General features: G+C 37.8%; 1 protein-coding gene across 4 annotated transcripts in view; it reads left to right on the top strand.

The window, feature by feature from the left end:
* LOC126483875 (uncharacterized) overlaps positions 1-24,567 on the top strand; it is a 200,864-nt gene that overhangs the window by 160,692 nt on the left and 15,605 nt on the right. For 3 of the 4 annotated variants that reach the window (XM_050107120.1, XM_050107121.1, XM_050107122.1), the window contains exons 4-6: positions 11,179-12,558; positions 14,097-14,357; positions 23,102-23,281. In XM_050107120.1, coding sequence (XP_049963077.1) covers positions 11,236-12,558; positions 14,097-14,357; positions 23,102-23,281 — 1,764 coding nt within the window. In that variant the 5' untranslated portion in view covers positions 11,179-11,235. Of the gene's footprint in view, positions 1-9,011; positions 9,255-11,178; positions 12,559-14,096; positions 14,358-23,101; positions 23,282-24,567 lie in introns of those variants that run through there. The other variant, XM_050107123.1, reaches the window with a different exon arrangement.

Below are 24,567 nucleotides of genomic sequence, written 5' to 3'. Positions count from 1 at the left end.
AAGCCTAGCTGACAAATAAAATCTGAATGAAGCGCTGCCCTCACGTTCTCATGCTCTCCAACATCGGGCCACTGTCACATCTGAATGCCCCACAAATCTAGATGTAGCGCGGTTCGACCTGCCTTCTAAATTCTGTCGGATGCTGATAACTGTCTCACATGTCCACATTCTTGACAGAGATCATTCAACATCTGTCACTGTTCACACCACCTTATTCACTCTACTAGATTTGGTGACAACACTAAAAAAATAACTTTAATGCACTCTCATGGCTGATCTACCTGTCACAGAGATTTGCAAGCCAATGGTGTGCATGTGTGGGAAGTTAAAGTGACATCTGGATCTGCATCTACATCACTACTCCTCAGTTCACACTTAAGTGCCTGAAGGAAGGTTAATTGATCCACCGTCACACTGTTTCTCTACCGCTCCACTCTCGAACAGCGAGTGAGGAAAAAATGAACACTTAAATCTTTCCGTGCGACCTATGATTCCTCTTACTTTATTATGCTCCATATGTGATTGGGCATCAACAAAATATTTTCGCATTTGGGGGAGAAAGTTGGATACGTAAATTACGTGAAAACAACTCGCCTCAACGAAGAACGTCTTTGTGTTAATGACTGCCGCCAGAACTCGCATATCATACCCATAACACACATTCCTCTATCTCGCGCTAATACAAAACGAGCTGCCTTTCTTTGAACGTTTCTGTGGCCTCTGTCAATACTGTTAAGGATCCCGTACTGCACAGAAATGTTGTAGCAGGTGACAGGGAAGGATAGTGGAGGTTCTCTCTTAGTGGATTTGTTGCACCTGCAAGAGTTCTGCTTGTAGGTTTCAGATTTGTGCGATTTATCATGTAACCGAGGTTTAATCGATACAATGTGACACTCGACCATGTCTTCTGGATGCTTCACTTTTTTTGTCAGGCAGTGTAAGGTGTACGTATGCCACATACAATTCTAATTATATTGTACTGTTCGCTCAATACTTTCCCTAATGAGGGAATTATGTAACAGCGTCGATTGTGAACGATTCCTTGCAGCTACTGAAGTTACTTAATAAATCATCTATATGTATCACGGATAGCGAAGGTCATTTTGCTCTTTTTAGAGGTACACCCGACGCATTGTCTCTTCATATAGGACAAAATGTAACATTCTGTACGAGTACTTCACCGCAGTTTCATGTCTGAACTCGTTGACTGTGAACTTATTTTTTCTTTTAGTACACAACGTGTACAGCTGTAGCAAACTCTTTACGTGTCAACTTGAGCACTGCCATCAATAAGATTTTGGTGTCTCCTAAACGAATAGGGCAAACTGAAATGCGCTCAATGGAATCTAATACGATCAGTGTCGATTCCTACAAAAGAGTTCCTCAGTCTGCAGAAAAATTGTCATGCACAAGCACAGAACGTGTTCCAAACAGGTTGATCTAACTGACTGCGCACCAGTCGTAGTACATTCGTCGAATTTGAACCACATTGTCTGCCCTTCATATATCACATGGAACCCACCGCTGCAGCTGCACTGTTGCTTAAAGAGCAGGCTACTTTGTAGAAGACTCTGATACACAGTACTGTCAAAAATGAACGTGTTATATTGAATGTTGTTATTGCCAATAAACTTGTTTTTAATATTCGTTCAGCATAGTCATTGTGTATGTTCATTCTGAGACGTTGTAAAACATGTCTCTTTGTTTTTTTGTGTCATCGTTGTTACTGTGACATGCTTGGTTTCTAGTAAAGAGCAGTTGTGTTAATCAGCTCAGATCTTATTTCAATCTTTCAAATCGTACTAAACGAAATTACAGACAATCGCGTACATATATACACTGGAGTGCAAAAATTAAAGACGAAAATAACTTATACTTGAAGAGTCAGTGGAATTAATATAGCTCTCTGCAACTTGGACAACACTTAAAAGAACTGCTACAGTATAGAACAGAAGGTAACTGAAAGAAACACACGATGACACAAGCAGAAATGTCACTTTAAATAAGGCATTAATCGCACTGAAGTCATTGTGATTCATGATGGTCTCGTGGACACTATGAACGACGGATCATGGTTCTTAATATGATGTGTAATCACCATGGATGGCAATGCACGCCGTGCAGCGTACTCCCGCGCTGGAAGCAAGGTTGATAAGAGTTCTTGCGGTGCATTCCATTCCTCCAACAACACGGTTGAGAATTGCTGGATGATCGTTGCAGCATGTGGACTTGCTGCAGTACAACTCTCCAACGCATCCCACATGTGCGTGGTGGGGTATAATTCAGGGAAACGGGCAGATCAGTCAATTTGCCAAATATCCTCTCATTCCAAAAGATCTTCAATCTGCTCTGTTCGATGCTGTCATCCATAAAAACGAAGTCAGGGCCGAATGCGCCCTGAAAAGATGCATATGGGGACGGAGTACACTGTCACTATAATGTTGACTGGTGAGAGTACCGAGTTCAAAGATCTGGAGTTCGATCCGCCCTACGCCATTGCACCCAGACCACAAAAACAATCATGTTCGATAACGTTCCTGGCTGTATTACGTGCTGCTGCTTTTCGCCATAAGGGAAAACGTTGAAGGTGATAATCTGAATAGTTGCAGTATCCAAAAATTTGACGAAAGGAATTTTCGGTTATGGAAATGTCAGTTGCAAATTTTTTTCATGCCGAAAAAATTCTTGGTATCATGGAGAGCATGCAACCAAGGCAAATGAGGTTGGTGGTTGTCAAATAACTTGGGACGACTTAAGTGCAAGGCAATACTGATTCTATCTACTGCGATGGAGTTTGAACAGTTGGAGTGTGTTATGAAGTGTACAATTTGCAATTAATGAGATGCACTTGAAGCAGACGTTTTTTAAATTACAGAATGTCGCCAACTTACGCAATCGCACAACACGTCAAACAAGTTGAGTCTTTGGTTCAAGCATTAACTGACATTGGTAAACCTGTTAAAGAAGTTGACAAAATGGTTAAAATTTTGAGAAGTCTGCCGGCGAAATTTAAATTTTTTTGGACTGCTTGCTTACGACCACAAATGTTCGATAATTTGACTCTAAGATTATTTAAAGAGGAACAAATACTTTTGAATGTGATGAAGATAATAGCTATTGCAGCAACTTATTTTAGCGTTAACAAGACAAACACTGTTAATTCAAAGAATAACTGCTTGTCTAACATGTCAGTAGAAAAGATGTTGAAGTTTATTATTCTCACAAAGGGGAACATTTTAAATCTGAGTGCAGAAAACTTTTAGCGAGGGCTCAACACAAGGATTATTCTGAGCACCAGTCTTTGAATGAAGAACAAGCGAATGTTTCTGCTCCAGGTGGCGAAAATATTTGGTTAGTTGATAACATATGTCACACAACTATCATTTTAATACTTTTAAACCAAGTTAATCTGATGACTCCTATGTTTAAATTGGAGAAAGCTAAATTGTGAAAACAGAAGATGTTGGATCCGCTGACATACTGTCGCAGCCTTACATTTTGGAAAACGTGCTACACATTTGTAAACCATGGAAAAATTTATTGTTGGTGGGAGCAGTCACAAAAGAGAGATATAAATCATTTTTGACAAGAAGAGAATGGAATAGTTGCTGATGAGTCTTCTGGATTGTATGGCCATGGTGGAATAAACTTTTCGGTTCATGGTGTTTTGTCCAGAGCCATGCTGGACATATTTGGAAATGCTTTTGGTGATGCTGGGTCCTGCCAACTGAAGGGGCAGACGTTGGAGGGCGACATAAATAATGTGTCAAGTGAGCAACGTCGGGTTTACAAGTGAACAGCAGAGATTATCTTTGTCAGAGATGAAACTTAACTATAGACTGTCGCCTATCAAGGATAAAAACTTATCCATCGTGACTGCAGACCCACTATCCATATATCATTCAGTTTCATGTGGTTAATGCTTTGTTATATTAGATAAAATTTTGGTTTCAGAAAACTTAATGTTAGGAACTGAAAAGTTTCTTTGTCCACAGCCATACAGGCCAGAGGACTCATCAAAAACTATGAAATCCAGTCATGAAAGCCTTCATTGTATGAAGATAATGAAAATTCACAATTCAGGTCTAGCTGCAGTGGGAATTAAGATGAACAGTCAGTGTTATCAAATGATGTTTAATCGTCCAGATCTGGTACAGTTAAACCCTGCTTTGTTGACTTCCACAATAATCTCTCTTGGGGAGACTTGGTCACTTCAAATGCCTGAAGAATATGGCTGATGTGAATTCAGTTCGTTTCTGGTTTGAAAATGAAGAAAGATGCTGATGTTCATTGCAAATCATGTCAGTTTGGCAAAATTAAGAGAAAATCGTTTAATTCAAATTTGGAAACAAGATAATAAGTTTCTGGCGATTTATTCACTCAGATGTGAGTGGATGGATGAGAAAACAGTCTCTTGGAAAATTTGTACAGAATTATCAACGATGATCAACTTTTACACAGATTTGTGTTTTTTCTTAAAATTAAATGTGATATTTTCCCTGTGTTTTTCAAATTTCAGAGATTGGTTTATAGACAGACTGGAAACAAAATCAGAGTTCTGAGAAGTGGCAATGAGACTAAATTCATAAATAAACAATTTTAAGATTATTTCAAACAAAATGGAATAAAACATGAGGAAAAAAGTCCTTATACACCCCAACAAAGTGGCCGAATTGAGAGAGAAAATGTTTCTGTTATTGAGTATATATGTACTATGTTATTCAGTACCAATTTGCCTCACAAATTGTGGTATAGGCAGTAAATTGTGCTGAATCTATCACAAATCCTGTAAAAATAATGATAATATCACATTGTATGAAAAACAGTTTGGAAAACACGTGAGGAAGTTCGGATCAGCAGCATATGTACATGTTCCTGATCAGCTTATATCATAGGGGGGTAGTAAACAGGTCATCGTTGGTTACGATGGATAGAGTACAAATTATCGCCTCTACAATCCTGAATCGAAGAAAATAACAATCTCCTGCAATGTCTATTTTAATGAAAGGAAATTGGTGGTTATGGAATAAAAATATGCTAGGGGACTGTGCTACAGAAGGCACTGAAGTGGTATCTGGAGAGGATGATAATGGTGAACCAGTCAAAGAAAATTAAAGAATGAATCTGATGGTCAGTCTAATTTCAGCACCTGCTCAGTTTTGGAACAAAGATATAGCCTGTCCTGCCATTATCTTTGAACCTCAAACTTTTGATAAAGCTATGGTGTGAGAGTCATAAAAGTGGAAGTAAGCGTTGGGAAAGGAAATGGCTCACTGAAGAAGAACTAGCTTTGGAACCTGGTAGTATTACAATGCAATCACAAGGCAGTTGTCTATAAATGTGTCCATCATGTGATGTGTAACTCTGAGGGGAAAAATGTGACTGCTTTATACTTAAATTATATGCAGAAGGCTACTCACAGTGAGAAGGCATTGATTATGAAGAGACTTCGTCTCCTGTGGTTCGATACAATTCAGATTTTTAATAGCCATAGCCACTTCATGTGATGCAGAAATCAGACTGTTTGATGTTAAGATTGCATTCCTCAGTAGAGACTTGAAAGAAGTAGTTTCTATGGAGCAGTGAGAAGTTGTTTTTTTAGAGGATTCAAATATAGTTTGCAAGCTGAATATGATTCTATACAGACCAAAAGGATCACTACCCTCTTGGAATCAAAATTTGATGGTGTTTGGATCTGAGAAACTGGACATGGGCAAGTATGTTTTCTAAGCTTTAACATATGACATGAACGTATACCTGACACATTATGTAGATAATGACTTGTTCATTTGCAAGTCTCCAAAAATATTGGAAAACATTATGATAACACTGGAATCAATGTTTGAAATGACTGTGCTCAATGACAAATACTTCTGTGGGATGGAAACTGAAGATAACCATTCTGCAGAAAAAATTTACAGAAGCTGGAAAGAATATATCATTTGTCTACTTCAGAAGTTCAGCATAGATTATTCAAATTCCACTCCTTTGGAATATGGAACCATATTATGCAGTGGACAATCTCTTGAAAACCAGCACGTGGTAAAGGAGGGTGGACAACAGTCCCTTTTGACAGGCTGTTGGTAGCTTAATGTCTGCATCAACTGTCATGTGGCCAAACACAATGTTCACCATGAGGATGGTGAGTAGATCTTGAACATTGGCATACTATTAAACGGCTTATGAAGTATCTGCAGGGGACCAATAACATGACCATAAGGTACAAAGCTAATGGACATATGGTCTACTCTGATGGCGACTCTGCTGGTGACTGCGAGACTTGTTGGTCAGCAACAGGCTATGTGAGCTTTTTAGCAGCTGGATCTGTGTCATGGTGTTCAAGTCGGCAGAATTGCGTAACAAGAGCCCAAATAGATAGGAGCATCATATGGTGCTACCGACACTGTTTGGTTATTTAATTTTCTCAGTGAACTTGATTTTCAGTTATAAAAAGTAATGACTCAATGGAGTTGATAATCAGAATGCTGTTTAGTTGATTAAAAATATAAACTATCTCAAATACGTCAAAGACATAGACATTAAATACCATTACCTACATATTGAAAACAAAAGATCGAAGTTATCCCTTTTTTGATATACAGTTGGCAGATTTGTTTACAAAGCCTTTAACTAGACACTAATCCGTATCAAACAGAGAAAAAAATCTCAATGATCTCAATAGTTAAGTAAAAAAAAACAAGAATGTGAGTATTGTCAAAAATGATCTTGTAGTGAGTGTTATTATTGTTAATAATCTTGTTCTTAATATTTGTTCATAATGTATGTCAGAACGTACTTATGTATGTTTATCCTAAGAAAAGCCATCATAGATCTACTGTAAGATTTTCTGTGTGCTGAAAATGAATGTTTAAGATCATATTTGTAATGTGTATTTATAATACAAATTGGCTGTGTGGTACTTTTTTGCCACGTACCAAATAAATAAAATAAGAAACGTGTGTCTTTGATTTTTTGGTTATGATTCTTATTATATCATGTCTGATTTATAATAAAAACCATTTGTCTTATTTAACTCTGAAAATATTTCACTTCATGATTTTCTGCTGAAAAAAAATTACGGACATCATGTAGCATAGTTAATGCCAGTTGGCTTTGTCTTTTACTTTTGAGCCCAATGCCATACACTTCACGGTGATTTGCAGAGTATAGATGTAGACATAGACATGTAATACCTCTCTCTTCCCTGTGTTTCTAGCCCAAGTAATTACATTTAGCATTTGTTTGTCACTATTACTTTCTTGGATTCTATGATGCAGCTCTCTTAGTTGTCTCAAGTGGCTTTCTGATACTCTAATAAAACTACTGTCGGTACGTCTTGTCCTATGCATTATACAAAGCCAGAAGAAAATGCTAATATTTAGACAGTAAAAAATTGCACAAAATGTATCTTAATGAAGCCATATTTGGTTCAAGAATGAGTAACTTGATCCGCATTCTCAACCATATAACGACTTGGAGAACCTCATTAATAGAAAAACTTCATGTGCATCGAAGCAAAAATTATTACCTTTTTCTCTCTCTTTTACTGTAGGATTATTTTTTTGTGGATACTAGAGTGACATAAAAGGTCAACTACTACGCTACCAAGGTGTGTTTGCTGTCACACTAATTATCATTAAAATTACAGTGTTATTGATATTAGATTATAGCTGAACTTGCTTTTTCTTATTGACAACTAAAGTCAAATTCATACTTGCCACACCATGTCACGTCATGTCATAATATATCACACTGCATTTCAAATGGTGGCATTCTCACAAGCTGTCAGCAGACCGTCACATCACATCACCATCAAAGTTTCTCAAGAAGAATGATTTGATTGTGTCATCTTCTTGTGATGTCGGAAGTTAACCTCTTTAGCTGTGCTCATTCCTGTTAGCAGTGGATTTCAGCTTTTGTTTCTTTATATTCTTCATTTTATTATTTGGCTTGTTTTTGTGGGAAGTTCCAGATGTTCAACGATGACTTCGATATTTTCTCTAATGAATATTCTTCCTTAGGTAGATTAGATGTCTGAAAGCGAAAAATGATTTAATTTTACAACAACAGAACAGATTAGACACACATTCTTTGTATAAGTAACATTAGTTGATGAAACAACCTTCATTAAATAATATTTTAAGCAAAAACATCATCTTAGTGAAAGAGAAAAATAGTTTTTATGATGTTATTAGCTTCATAAGGGGGAAAACATAATGGATAAGGTAAACAGTCTCTATTTATTCACTTATAAATATTGTTTGATGTGTTTTTATGTACAATATATATTTCCGCTGTTAAATGTCGATATTTCTAAATAATGTTTCACTTCTCAGTACTTAACCACAGAAAACTGATGAAGAACAGACGTTAGTTAGTTTTAATTGACCATTAGTAAATGTTATCATTGTTAGTTCCTTATTTCCGATATTATACCCCAACTTTTTGCATCACGTGTGGTAGGCTATCTCTTATCCCCACTTTCAGCGTTTGGAAATGGGCGAACTAACGTGACGTCCAGCATCAATACATTCTGTCGTGACAGTGACTTGACGTGGCGGTCCGTTGACGTAAAGTGTGAATCGGATCTAATGCTGATAGACGTGATACACGACCCTATGTAGTGTAATATTCAGTGCTTGAACATACAACGGCACTAACACCACACCTTATAAATTGAACTCTAACAGAAATTGCTGTACTCGTGCAAGGAAGTAACAGATATGAAATATTTGTTTCTATAATATATACGGACATGAATTTTTACGCACCGAGCCGAATAAAGCACTTCGCCTTCCGATGAGTTATGATATGGTCGGGAGAGCAGATTTTTAGAATATGTTCCCGCTTATTTTACGTCTTTATTGCCTATTTCTAATATTATTGGTGGAGATACACATCCATTTCCTTTCACGCAGCAGTCAGAGATGAGAAACCCATGCTGTATCGATTTCGCTGCCCAGGGTTGATACCATAGATAATACTGCAGTTCAGTGACAGCGATGTTCAGCGTTAGTACAATGTCAAGCAGAGGTGGGAAGTTGTTTATGTGGTTTGAAGGCGTAACTTAGGTTGGCTTGTTGTCATTACGTTTGTAGTGGTGCTGTTACTGGTGCTACGTACGAGTCTTACCAAAACTAAAAGATAATGGTCTCGATGTAAGTGGCGGTTGCTTTGATTTCGCGCTGTCGAAGGAGATGTTTTGAAGCAGAATGGAGAAGTTCAGAAAATACAGGTCATTATTAGTGTCAGAGGTAAGCATGGTAAACGCGTGGAATAATGATGGTAGGCGAAAAAAGCATTCACATGTGAATTTTCGACAAGTAATCTGTCTTAAACGTATGTTGTAGCTAGCATGCTTCCGGCCCTCCCCTCCTATATTCTCGAGATGAATTGATCCAACAGTTTGTAGTTCATGGTGGGTTATATTTTCCTCATATTCGTTCCTTTTACGAATAGTCATTGTATATTAAAAAGGGCGACTATAAAGGGAGGAAGTAAGTTTCTAAAACCGTAAAATGGGTGTACTAGGTAGTTCTTTCTTCCTTTTTTAATTAATTCAAGTGTGATGGAACAATTAATGCGTCATATGGTGATTGTGTTTTGAAAGTTATTTAGTGCCATTTCTTCTGTATCTGACACCTTGCTTACAATTAATAATAATAATTGTATAACATTCACCAGATACTAATCCTTGTTAGACTAAATGATTTAAAGTATTAAGACATGTATCATTATGTATCTAGTGTCAGCATATTTTTTTCATTTTTTGCAGTATGATTTAGCCAACATATCTTTTGGTGTAATTTTTATTTATCTTTAACATTGATTCTGATATCGTTTATGTTTTAAAAACTGAACTCAGGTTTTAAAGTGTAAATTATGTATATTTACTGGAATATCTAGCATGTTTCACTGTCACACCATTGATGCAGATGATGTACATCACAGTTGAAAACACACAAAACTGCTGTACTGCAGTGAACACTGTCAGAATTTTTTTCTGGCATACAGAACTAACAGATATAGTTAAAAATATAAGTTGCATCAATAACTGTGTAGTTGGCCTTGAAAAGTGGTAACATATACTGAAAACGGTATACTAATTAGCTAATTATTTTCACTTTCAAAACAGTACGTACACACACACACACACACACACACACACACACACACACACACACACACACACACACACACACACGTCATTGATTCTCTATACCATTAGTATGACATATTTAAAGGATCGAACTATTTTTAAAGTTTCATTTATTTTTTATTGTTGATGCAGTTATGCAACATGTGCTTGATTGATGAAGATACTGTCATCTATTAAACGGAAGACTTGTCATTACGGAGATATAAGAATGTTTGTTTTATTTATTTACGCATCCTTAGACCATTCAACACAGTACTATTGCACACGCCAGACAAACTGCAGTGTTATATCTACATATATAGACATATATGAAGTAGGGTAGGATTAGCTGAGAATAGGGCCATGGCCTTATTAATGGAACCATCCCAGAATCCACCTTAGCATCTCTTCTTATGTTGCATAATGTTTGCTGGCCTTATGAAAATGTAACTTATGAGATATCAAAACATTATTGTTGAATGTTCATCACATAGATAAAGTTTATCATGTTTTAGACATCCGGAGTGCTTTGTTGTATGGAAGTGGTGTACTTCACACTTTACAAAACATTTGCAGGTTTTTATGACCATAAACACAGCTGCAAAAGAAGATTTGAAGGAAATAGATATCATTTATAGAGCTATGGATCTCTTAATTCAGTTTTTTTATCTTCCCTGGTTCTTTTATTCCTTACCTTTGTAGCGAAGGAATCTCTTTTCTGAAGCGGTGATCTGAAGATTCCATTCCGCCTCGTATAGGTCGTTCTTAAAGTGGCTTATATCATAGACAAATAAGTTTCACTAAAACTGGAGTCTACTACATTACCTGCGCATTTAAAAAGTTGCCTTTGTGTCCCCTTCTAAAACTCTTCACATTGGTCTGATAGAGGTAAAATGCCAACATGTCTTGTATTATATCAGTGATCTGAGACTTCATTGCTCAAAAGCACTATATCTCCAGTAGAAATCAAATTGTATATAAATGCCCATATTTGAATTTTGTGAACCAACAAACAACTAACAAGATGATTTTATTTACAGCTGTGGCCTCACCATGCTGCACTTCATGATGGACAGCACTGACTGTGGCTGGCATGCATGATGAATGCCAGTGATGATGGTGTCAGCCAGAGAAGTTTATTAAGCAACAAGATAACATCAGCAAGCAGGCTGCATGCATGTGCTACATTGTGTGAAATTTCAAGGAATACCACAATATTATTTCTAAAAGAGGATGAAACTCTTCAAGGAGAATGCAGCAATAAAGTGCCAGTAAAGAATCTGAACTGTTTTTTCAAAAAATTCGCTAAAGAATTTGAATGCAAACATCCTAATGTGGTCGATAATGAAGATGTGACCCAAAGAATTTGTGAGAGAGTGTTGTGTGACTTGAACTGTGATGAAAACTTAGTGGAGGGAAGTAATAATCCGGCTTCTCAAGAGAAGACTAACAGTAAAATGAATCCAACTGTCAAGTTAACACGATTGAAATTAAAATCTGATGATATTTCAAAGGAAATTTTTGGTGATGATATGTTTTGTGATAGTGCAGTGGCAAGAGAGAGCATTGTAACAGTTGCTGATGAGCAGCATATTGACAGTAAAATGAATAGTACTGAAACAGTTGTAACCTTAAGTTGTAATGATTCAAATAAATGTTTGAAAGTGGAATGTGAGACAGATAGGACACTTGAGGAACCACTTAGTGTAAGTTATTTAGTCAGGCAAGAAGAAACCCTTCTGGAGACAAATGATAGGTCCGATCGTTCAAATGACTCTGGGTTGGGGTCAGAACTTACAGAAGAGAGAGTTCAGTGCAGTGATCATTCCACTCTAGTAGCTGGAAACGTAGACAGCCAAGAGACTTCTCTCTTGCATGGGGAAAAAGACAGGATTTCTGTTGCTTCCTTTTTAGGTAGGCTTCCAGATGAGCTTGAAATATCTTCTAATAATCTGGAAAAACAGGCTGGTGACGTAAAAACAGTTGCAAGCAGTCAAGAGCCAGATGTGCTCACTGAAGATTCGGCAAACTGTTCTGTTGAAAGTGAAGCTTCATATTCTGTACAGCAGTCTGGTGGTGAAACATCAGTTGATTCTTCAAAAACTGAACCACAGTCTTCAAGTTGTGCATCATCCAGTTATTTTGATTTTACTTCATCTGCATCAGAAACAGAGATGGGTGGCAAATGCTCCACAGAAAGTGCTTCAAGTCAGTCTTCTGTAGAGACAGACATTGGTCTTATTCTTGACGCTGCAGAAAGTTCAAGTAATTGTACACAGAGAAGAAGCAACCTGAAACGCCGCCATGACTTTGATGACTCGGAAGGCCCAGCACCAAAGAAAAGAAAGTCAATCAGCTTTGATAAAGTTACAGTCTACTACTTTCCACGTGCACAGGGCTTCACATGTGTTCCATCACAGGTAAATGCCTTCAGACGTTGTTTTCTCTTATAAATATTGCTGTCTAGTGTAAGAAGTAGGGTTTTAAGTGCTTCTGTATTTTATTTGGCAAGAAATGTATGCAGTGACATAAAGAGAAATGTGAATTGTTGAGATACTGCGTAGATATCCTATGGATGGCCAGGTGTAGCTTGTTTTAAGTATAAAGATGTGGTCATTGATCTGGTTTTGGAAGTCGAGATTAATAAACTTTGTGCTGCTCATTATCTATTCCCTATGCCTGTTCTTCATTCACACCTTTAACCTAACATGTCAAACAGTGTATTACAGCTTTTCTGTTGGGTGGTGCTGCGAGTGATGGGAAGTAAATGCAACAAATAGTGAGTCAATAGTCGTTAGTTAATCTGAATACCTGTTTGTATTTTCATATGCTCTGTAAATAAATTTAGATGGTATTTTGTTATGCTAGGTCAGAATTTACCAACATTGTTGGAATTTTTGGAAAAAATTGGAATTAAGGCGTATAAACAGGTGATTGCAATGATGAATGTGTGTATCAGACTGTACAGCACAACAGATTATGATGGCTTTCGTGTTGTTTTATTGTATTCACCAACTCTCAGCCAAAGTATTGCATTCCGTCCAAACCTAGGCCTGGGGGCTTTGCTACAAGTCAGTCAGTCAGCACAAGTTATTTTTTGTCCATTTAAGTTTGTTGGCTTTTCCAACTTATAATCAAATTCAGGCATTCTGATTCAACCTCGGCTTTGATCTAAACTACACGTCAGATGGTCAGTTAGCACATACAATTTTCTTTCCTCTCTCTCTATCACAAACAAATCAGTTCACATATTCTGACAAAAGAAAGTGAACTCAGTTTCACATTGACTACTGAATACTATAACCCAATTCAAAAATACTGACAAAAACAAACTGCCAACAGTAGCACATAGCAGAAGAGCCTGGTACATCTCAAGTGCACTTCAGTCTATATGTCTGTGCTTCTGACTTTTCTGTTCATTTTGCAGCTTGCATTGAGGTACCGTAGTTTCCTACTGTTAAAACTATGAGATAATTTCCCATTCTTTAAGTGATTGCCATTGAATGCCACAAGGCTTATCTCTGGTACATTGCATAAGAGAATGCTGGTGAAATTAATATGCAGTGTTGTTATAAATTCTTGCCATATTGTAACTGTATAATTGCAGACCCTACACATGTGTAGGGTCTGCAGTGATACAGTTGTCAATATATGCACCAGCAATTCGACAGTTTCTTAAATATAACTAATTAATTTGCTTATTGCAAGTATGTTTTACTTCTGCTGAGACTGCTATCCTTAATTAATAGCAGTTCTGTCTTTAGTGATTGGAGAAACCATGTATGCCATTTAAAATAACTAAAATTTTTTCTGAAAATGTTTTTTATACTGTTGTGTGGCATTTCTGTTGCATTCTTGTGTGTAGTTCTAAGCTTGTGAAGGTATGACTTACAAATTTGTAGCCCTACAAAATGACATATTATGGCACATAAACATTATTGATGGTTACTCATTACAGGGAGGATCCACTTTGGGTATGGCACCACAGCATGCCCATGTGCAACAGTTCTCACTGTTGGAGCATGCTGTTGAGCAACGAAGACATCATCGTCAGATGCTAATACAGCTTCGCAATGAGAGGCTAGCATCTGGTACAGCAGCAGGGGGCATTCCTAGCTCTCGTCCTCATGGTTCATCAAGTGATGACTCCGATACTGATGATGAGCCCAGTGATATTTCTGAGTCAGAGCTTGATCTCGACAGTTACTATTTCTTGCAGGTGAGATTGTTATTTTTATTAGGGTACAACGTCACCAAAACTTTATCATCACTCATGTAAGGCTGCAGCCGTGGAAACATTTTTATACTATCAAGATCATTGTTCATAAATTCATTGTAGGCAATAGATCATTTCACTCAGCAAGAAACATTGTTGTTTGTTAGTATACCATCGTTACAATAGTTTGGTAGGGGAGCAGTGCAACATCATCTGTCCATTTCGTTAACTCCTCTCTTCACATAAACTTTGCCTGTGTTAATGAATCCTCATCAGAAACTTTACTTTTTTCCACTGTTGCCTTCTTTTGTGCAGTTTTCTTTCTCCTTGAGCACCGTAATCTGTGTACCAAATAGTTGAATTACAAGGAGATAGAATGGCTGACCTAGTAGGTAAATGTTACATATTGGACCCCCTCCCATTTTTGGTAATTTGTACTTTGATTAAAATAACAAAGTGAGTGGCAGCTAGTTGTTTACAGGACAGCTACGATAACACCCGATCCAAGCTCGAGTTTGGTCACATCTTCTGTCATCTCCACAGTTGTGAAATAGCTCTGCTACCTCAGCTGCTAGCTCCCAATCAGCTGTGAATGACAATTGCTGTCTTTAACTTTATTGTTTTGGAACATATCCAGTACTGAACCTCACAGCTGATGTTACCAAAGCCATATTTCCCTTTCACAAAACAGCAAATTGATATTTCCCTTTTCTATGCTCAAATGTCAAAAAGAAGTATGGACGAATTTGAATTTTGTGCCATTTTGTCAGAAGATGGTTGACAGCCATGGTTTTTTCATGTTTATTATCTGTGATCCTTCCCGTTATTAGCCTGATAGCTTTTCTGTGGTAAGTATCATTGTTTGATATTTATTTTTGTCACGGAGAAGATGACAACTGAACAATGTATCCAAGTGATAAAGTTATTACAAAAACAGTGAAAGTCCCACGGCAACCATTTGTGAACTGCATGTGACACTGGGACATAATTCTGCTCCAACTGAATCCTCAGTTGGGGAGTTGATCTGGAAGTTTGAGACCACGGGTTCTGTTTCAAACATTCTGTTCAAACACAAGAAACCATTGCTGTCGTGTAGGGCAATGTGACTGTAGGCATCAGAAAATCAGTTCACTGAGCTCAGCAATTGAATCTGTCACTAAGTTCACTGCATGAAATCCTTTTAAAAGATCTGAAAGTGCTTGCATACAAAATTCAACTTGCACAAGAGTTGAAGCCTGTAGATCATGGAAACAGACATTGATTTGCTCAATGGGTCTTGGCTCAACAAACGGAGAATGAGAACTTCACTCAAATAATTTTCTCAGATGAGGCAACTTCCACCTTAGTGGGTACATCAGTAAGCAGAACTGCAGAATTTGGGTTAATTTAAATCTATGAGTGACTGTGGAAGTTGAGATGCATCCACAATGCACAACTGTGTGGGTCCTGAGCAGGAGGAGTGATCAGCCCATACTTTTCAAAATAAGGGAGGTGCTGTCACTGTGAACGGCAGCCATTACCGAAACATGCTTTGTGATTGGTTTTTCCCTCTTATTGATGAAAATGATTTTGGGTTTCAACAATATGATGCGACATGTCACACATACGGTAAAATGATTGCTGTGCCGAATGAAAAGTTTTCTAAAAAAATTATCTGTTTGTGTGGCAACTAGGAATGGCATGCCAGACAATGTGATCTTATGCCTTGTGACTTCTTTTTGTAGGGATTTGTGAAATCAAAAACATACTTGAACAAACTGCAAACAATGCACCAGTTAAAGGGTGAAATTAAAATGGTTTTTAATGATAGCCCACCAGACATTTGTGAATGCGTCATCGAGAATATCAGTGAACGCATTGCTCGTTGCCGCATGGCCTTGGGTGGTCACGTGGAGGATATAATGTTTCATAAATAAATGGGAGAAGTTATTTAATGTGTTTGCGAAAAAAAAATCAACATTACATTTTTCAGTAAATTTTACATGTTCTATATCACTTTTAATATTCATCCCTGCGTCCCTGGCACGCTCTACTTTATTATCTGATCCAGATGTAGGTATCAGATGGTTATAATTAAACTTTCTCTATTTAACACAATATAACACAGAAAATAATTACCGTACAAATACCAAACTTGGTAGCATTAATGTCAACGAGATGGGAAAGAGAAATAATGCAGAATCAATTCAGTTGAAACACTTTTAATGTGCTGCTATGGTACATCATACCAGAACCACTACTGCTACGAAAGGGGCTCAGTATGGCACCCATCAGTGTCCACAAGAGTCTGAAAGTGCAGGATTGGATTCTGCACAACAGAACGAAGCATGTCCATAGGTATGCTGGCTACCTCTCTTGATATGTTGCACTTCAGAGAAGCACATGAGTGAATCTTCTCCTGGCAAATCTTGTCCCTCAGGTAGCCCCTCAACCGTAAATGACAGGGTGTGAGATCAGGTGATAGTGTCGGCCAAGCGTTTGGAAATGATTGGCTGATAATTCGGTTGTTTCCAAATGTGTTTCGGAGAAACAGATTAATTTCACCAGCAGTGTGCAGTGAGATCCCATCTTCCATGAAAACTGTTGAGTTCAATGCGTGTCTCTCCTGTTGGGTGAGTATGGCATGCTGGTGAAGCATATCACAGTAACACTGGCCAGTCACACTGCACATCTTTGCTCCTTGAGAGCCAACCTGTTCGAAAAAGAATGGGCCAATGATGAATGTAGCTGTGAAGATCACCTCACTTGGCAGTTGTGTGTGTTCACCTCGCCCGTCAGAGAAAAATGAGCTTCATCTGTCCGTAGGATGGTCCACAGCCAGACCTCATCAACTTCAATCCTTGCAAGAAAGTGGAGAGTGGAGTCAATGCACTATTGTGCGTCCTTTGGTGCAAGCTGCTGTATGATATGGATCTTGTACAGATACCATTTGACAATGATTAGAAGCATCTTCCATATAGTGGGCTATTGGGTGTTTAAACTGTTGCGATACACCACACACTCTGTCTGATGGTCGGGAATTGTGCACAGTGCTGCCTGCCATAGAAACCGTGATTTCAGCAACCATGTGTGGTGCAAATGGTCATCCGCCTCTTCCTGGAGCGTCACCTAGTTCTCCAATTTCATCATGCTCTGCACAGCAGGTGGAGGAAGAGGACCCTTCTGTAGTCCTTTCAGCCAGCGATATTCTTGGAGTGCAGCTGCAGCATTATTGTTTTTTTGATAACAGAGCTTCACCTGCTCCTTTTGTCCAAGCCCATGTTGACACGTCAATAAATGCAATTTTTTCTATCATATTAAACAACATTTCCCAGTTTATCTTGCACATTTATTAATTTATAAGGGAAATTGGAAATCATTCAGCTTATCAGAAAGCTTGAGTCCTTAATTCCTTAGGCAGTTATAAAAACTGAGACAATCAGATGTTATTGTTGCCACTGGTAACATAATTTCTTTTATTACCTCTAAAAGTGCCACCTGAGATATATCTTGGACAACATGAAAAAATGGCCTCTTTCAGTAATGCCAGATACCCTTCTCCCTTTTGCATTATTGCCTCTCCCAAATAAAGATTCATTAATTTCCACTATTACGTCTTTCCTACCAAGTTCTCCATTTTTCTGTAAACACATAGAACTACAAACTTTTCTACAATACTCTCTCCAATCAACTATGTGTTGACTATCAAGTTGTACATCTGTAACTTTTCATTGCAAATTATTATTTAGAAAAAAAAAAAACCCTTCCTGATTTGAAACTATCATTTTTGTTTGCTTTCGTCCTTTAGCCTGGGATTTTATTGAGTTGAGTCTTTTGTGTAATTAAGTAATGCTTTGACAGAAACACTGTCTTCAGTTTTCAATTACTCAGAACACGAAAACACCGTGAAATACTTTCTTGTAATATATATTCACAAAATTCACTTCATAAGACATAAATGGCTCACACGAGCATGTAATTTGACAAATAGCAGTACTAGTTATCATACCTGTAACTGTAATATTAGCACTAGTTGAAACAGTAATGGTAGTAGCTTAACAATACGCTAACATAGGCTTATACGAGGTGCGGCTAGGAAAAAACCGGACTGATGCTGGAAAAAACATTTATTTACAATTATTTACAATTTCATCTTATCTCCTTCAATGTACTCTCCTCCTCGGTCTCTACACCGCTCCATACGAATTTTCCACTGTTCATAGCAATGCTGCAGATCATTTTCGGTAAGTCCATACATTACTTCCGTCGCTTTTTCTTTTACTGCTTCAACAGTCCCAAATCTAGTTCCTTTCAAAGCTGACTTGACTTTAGGGAAAAGAAAAAAGTCACAGGGGGCCAAATCAGGTGAGTAGGGTGGATGATCTAAGATGGGAATGTTGTGTTTTGCCAAAAACGTCTTCACTGACAACGCACTGTGAGCTGGGGCATTGTCTTCGTGAAGGATCCATGACTTTTTTCTCCACAAATCGTTCAGTTTTCTCCGTACTCGCTCACGTATGGTAGCCAGGACGCTAATGTAGTAATGCTGATTCACTGTTTGTCCCTCTGGTACCCAATCAATGTGCACAATCCCTTTGATGTCAAAAAAAACAATCATCATTGCCTTGAATTTCGATTTTGACATTCGTGCTTTTTTTTGTCGTGGAGAACCAGGAGTTTTCCAGTGCATTGATTTTGTAGGAAGGTGGGATCACTTTCAATGTTTTCCAGGATGTCAGAACAAATCATTCTTCGGCGTTCCTTCTGTTCAATTGTGAGACACTTTGGAACCATTTTCGAACACACTTTGTTCATGTTGAAACTTTCATGAAGAATCTGCCTAACACTTTCGTTGTCAACTCCTGTTAACTCAGACACTGCTCTGATTGTTAAACAGCGATCTTGTCGAACAAGTTTACCGATTTTTTCAATGTTTGCATCAGTTTTTGCTGACAATGGTCTGCCAGTGCGAGTGTCATCGCTGGTGTCTTCGCGGCCATCTTTAAATCGTTTAAACCACTCAAACACTTGTGTTTGCGATAAACAATCATCGCCGTACACTTGTTGTAACATTACAAACGTTTCACTTGCAGATTTTCCTAGTTTGAAACAAAATTTGATGTTAACACGCTGTTCTTTCTGTACACTCAACATTTTCCGACGCACAGACAAAACGTCAACTACTTAAAACAGACGCCACGGACAGACTGAGTGCAGGAGGCAGATGAAACTCGAGCAGTAGGCGGAGCGAGAGTCACGTGACAGGCCACGCGACTTGCAGCCTTATTGCATTCGTTTTATTGTTTCACCAGTACTAGTCCGGTTTTTTTCTAGCCACACCTCGTACAGTCCACCAAAGAGTTTTACATTCAATATCCGGTTGCTTTGAATTTTATCATAGTTGGTAATTGCTCTATTCTTATTGTTGAAATGTTGCTAAAGATGTACAAAATTATAAAAGAAATGGTGAAGAAAATGTTTGTAAAAACTGCACAGTAATGTCCAACCACTTAAAGTGTGGTTACAATCTTCACAATTGAAAATTAAAATAAACGGTATTGTGAGATGGTGGTGTGAAAAAGAACCGTAGTTAATATAAGTTTCAGATTCTAACATTCAAGACAGGCTAACCAACAGCTAACTGCAATAGGAATGAAATCTTTAAATGTTGTTAATTGTGTATGTGACTGATTGTGTCCTCTAAGAAGCTGCTTAAAAAAAAAAAAAAAAAATCAGATAAGAGTAGGACCCGCACACTTAGGATTCTGTACAAAATTATATATGTAGACAGTTTATCCATTTCAGTAATCTGAATGTTGTTTATTTTTGCCTGTTATCGTCATTAATACTAGCAAGATGCTGGTCCTACGTATTCCAAGACTTTTGAGAATGTTTTAATTTCAAATTTCAAGTTAGGTAACATATTACAAAAGAAATGTTTTTTGTGTGATGTAATCAAAGATTAACAATTTCGCATTTTTCCTTTTACTTGTGCTTGACCTTGCTTCTTGCCATATTTCGTGACCCTAGGTCGACAAAAGTGCCCTACAGGTTGTGATGAATGTGGTTTTGAGTCTACATCTACATCGTTACTCTGCAGTTCACACTTAAGTGCCTGGCAGAGGGTTCCTCAAACCATTTTCATACTCCATTCCACTCTCGAATGGCGAATGGGAAAAACAAACACCCTAATCTCTGTTAGAGTTCTGATTTCTCTTATTTTCTAATGATGATCATTTCTCCCTACGTAGGTGGGTGTCAACAAAATATTCTTGCATTTGGAAGAGAAAGTTGGTGATTGAAATTTAGTAAATAGATCTCGCTGCAAAGAAAACCACCTTTGTTTCAGTTACTGCCACCCCAACTTGTGTATCATATCAGTGACACTCTCACCCCTATTGCACAATAACACAAAATGAGCTGCCCTTCTTTGCATTTTTTCGATGTCCTCCATCAGTCGTACCTAGTAAGGATCCCACACCTCGCAGCAATATTCCAGCAGAGGACGGACAAGTGTAGTGTAGGCTGTCTCTTTAGTGGATTTGTCGCATCTTCTAAGTGTTCTGCCAACAAAGCGCAGTCTTTGTTTTGCCTTCCCCACAATATTATCTATGTGGTCTTTCCAATTTAAGTTGCTTATAATTGTAATTCCTAGGTATTTAGTCAAATTTACTGCCTTTAGATTTGTGCGATTTATCATATACCCAAAATTTATCGGATTTCTTTTAGTACCCATGTGGATGACCTCCCACTTTTCTTTGTTTAGTGCTAATTGCCACTTTTCGCACCATACAGAAATTCTCTCTAGATCTTTTCGTAATTGGAATTGATTGTCTGATGATTTTACTAGACGGTAAATTACAGCATCATCTGCAAACAATCTAAGGGGGCTGCTCAGATTATCACCTAGATCATTTATGTAAATCAGGAACAGCAGAGGGCCTATGACACTACCTTGCGGAATGCGAGATATCACTTCTGTTCTACTCAATGATTTAATGTTTATCACTACGAACTGTGACCTCTCTGAGAGGAAATCCGAATCCAGTCACACAACTGAGACGATACTCCATATGCATGCAATTTGATTAACAATCGCTTGCGAGTAATGGTATCAATAGCCTTCTGGAAATCTAGGAATATGGAATCGATCTGAGATCCCTTGTCGACAGCATTCATTACTTCATGGGAATAATGAGATAGCTGTGTTGCACAAGAACGATATCATCCGAATCCATGTTGACAGTATATGCTCCAAAATCCTACTGCAAATTGAGATCAGTGATATGGGTCTGTAATTCAGTGGGTTACTCCTATTTCCTTTCTTGGAATATTGGTGTGACCTTTGCTACTTTCCAGTCTAGGAACAGACCTTTCGTTAAGTGAGAGGTTGTATAAGATTGCTGAGAAAGGCGCTGTTGTGTCTGCATACTCTGAAAGGAACCTGATTGGTATACCATCTGGACCAAAAGACTTGCCTTTCGTAAGTGATTTGAGTTGTTTCGCAGCACCTAAGATATCTACTTTTATGTCACTCATGCTCCTATATTTACTTCTTCTTCTTTCGTGAAGGAATTACGGAAAACTACATTTAGTAACTCCGCTTTAGTGGCACCATCATTGGTAACATTTCCATCGCTATCGTACAGTGATGGTATTGACTGTTTTTTGCCACTGGTGTACTTTACATGCAACCAGAATCTCTTTGGGTTTTCTACCATATTTGGAGACAATGTTTCATTGTGGAAACTATTAAAAACATCTCGCATTGACGTTTGCACTAAGTTTCGAACTTCCGTGAAACTTAACTAGTCTTGGGATTTTGCATTCTTCTGAATTTGGCATGCTTTTTTCGTTGCTTCTGCAACAGTTCTGACGTGTTTTGTGTACCACGAGTATGAAAGTATGTGACATAAATGGCCATATCTTATGGTTGAACTGGCTTAGAAGTTTAAAACATATTCACTGCCAAGGCACCATTGGCCTCAGTATGCAGCATAAATTTTAACTTGATTGGTCTACTCATACCTGAGGAAAAGGTTTCTTAGACAGTCTGAACACAGAGCGATCCTATATGGGTTCCAGTTTTACGGACTGAGGCATGGGACCCTAAAGGAGGGAGGGGGTGGGGAATATATATTTATATACACACACTGCAGTAGAAGTAACAGATACACAAACAACATGAATGAATTTTTAAGATTTTGCAATTTTCAAGTCAATTTTTAATTCTTGGTTGTCCCCCCTGATCTAGTGTTTGCCATAATATTCCTGACCTTCAGAATGTATGATTATGCTCCTTCTCTCCCCTGTTCAACTTTTTTTTTTTTAATTAAGGAACATTGAGAAAATTCCAAATGCTTTAGCTTAAATAAAGTGTTTGTTCCCGATTTCTGTTTCAGCAGAACATAGAATGACACACTTTTGTCGCAAGTATCCATAACCCATTCAAAATCAATTAAAGTGCTGTTAGCTTTTCTTGTGGAAAGATTGAATCTGTTCTCACTTCTGTTCAATTTCTGTGTAAGAAGATTGGTTAAATGAGAACTTGTAAGTTACTTGTATTCTCTTGCGAACTGATTAGTAAGTAAGTTTCCCTTTCATTTCCCATGTATTTAATTTAAAGATTGAAGTCATTCCTTGTTGAAGCAAGTGCTTTCCTTATTTCTACTCAGAGTGAAACTTTGTCTTATTGAATTGAAATTGCTTTTTATGATTTCATCATGTACGAAATGTTGTATTCAGTACAGTGTAGTATTTCTTTGCAGCCCGTACCTACACGTCAGCGCCGAGCTCTTCTCCGTGCTGCTGGAGTGAGAAAAATTGACTCCCTGGAAAAAGATGAATGCAGGGATATTCGTTCATCTCGTGAGTTCTGTGGATGTAGTTGCAAAGGATACTGTGATCCTGATACTTGTAGCTGTTCACAAGCTGGAATAAAATGCCAGGTACAGTACAGTGTCTCCTGCCATAATATTGTACTGAACATCTGTAGAGAGGAGGACATAGATTCCAGTCAACAAGTTTCAGAACACTAATGCACGTTATCTACAGAAAAACTTTAGTTTATCAATGGTCATTGTAACATTAATCATTGGTCAGTGAAAGTATAGGCAATTAATAAAATGACTGCTTCCATTGTGTTCTGTAGTGATATGAAGATATCTGCTGTACTGAGGTGTGCAGCAGAAACTTTGGAGTATTTTAAACTATAAATTTATGCATGAAACACTTTGAATTTTTGTTGCTGATAGCTTATGTTTTTAATTCACAGTTGAAACCATTGCCATCTTGGCAGTTGAATTGGTTTATGGTACACAGCACAGTGTACGTGACAGTCAGCATAGAATGCTGGTCAGTTGAATGCAAAAATACATTATTTGTTTCAACAAAACTTCAACATTGGGCAATGGCCTAGACACTTTGCAAAAGGTTCATCAGATAGCTCAGAACAGCACTGCAGCTTCAAAAAAGTCACCTGATCGGCCATTTATAGTTCACATCCTGGACAACCATGCAACAGTAAGAATGTTTTCAGGCATTCTTAAAGTCTCAATATGTCTGTCAGAAATGTGCAACATACGTTGCATTTGGGTATTAAGTTTTTATAAAATGACTGACTTGGGTGCTATAATAATTGATGCTGCATCTCTCCTCTCCAGCTCGAGGAGCTAATTATATACCTCCTATTACTAGTCATTTTTGGGAAGTAGGCACTGAAGTGGTTTGATGGAGAACAGATCCTGGGACATCACTGATTATACAACTTGTTGCTGAAGTTATTACTCATTTGAAACCAATTTTAATATACTTAGATTTAGTAACTTACCGAATACCACAATAAAACATTAATCACTTCAGAGTGGAACATTAAGTTTGTCTGAATGTTGCATAGATGGTTGGCTTGAACACATCAGCAAGCACAGCTGCCAAACAACTGCAAGAGATACTATTTACTGTCTACCCCAGCGCTATGCTGTTTGTACATACAGAGCAACAACCACTACTTCAGAAAGTGTTGTAAGCAGGCACAGATTATTTTTAATGCTGGGTACAGTGGTAGCTGCAGTGACACAAATCAATAAGCTTAAAACAAAATATAACAAATATTCTGACATGGGAGGATATAGGATCTTCACAAGTTCCATTCCTATTAAGTGCATTAATAATTGCCCGGAGACAAACGTTGAAATCTCTGTATGCTTCGGGTGATAGTTTCTTAACAGTTTCATTG

This window comes from Schistocerca serialis, chromosome 6 (genome assembly GCF_023864345.2).
Source record: "Schistocerca serialis cubense isolate TAMUIC-IGC-003099 chromosome 6, iqSchSeri2.2, whole genome shotgun sequence".
Lineage (NCBI taxonomy): Eukaryota > Metazoa > Arthropoda > Insecta > Orthoptera > Acrididae > Schistocerca > Schistocerca serialis.
The sequence above is the reverse complement of the archived record's forward strand: the minus strand, read 5'-3'. Positions and strand labels throughout refer to the sequence as shown.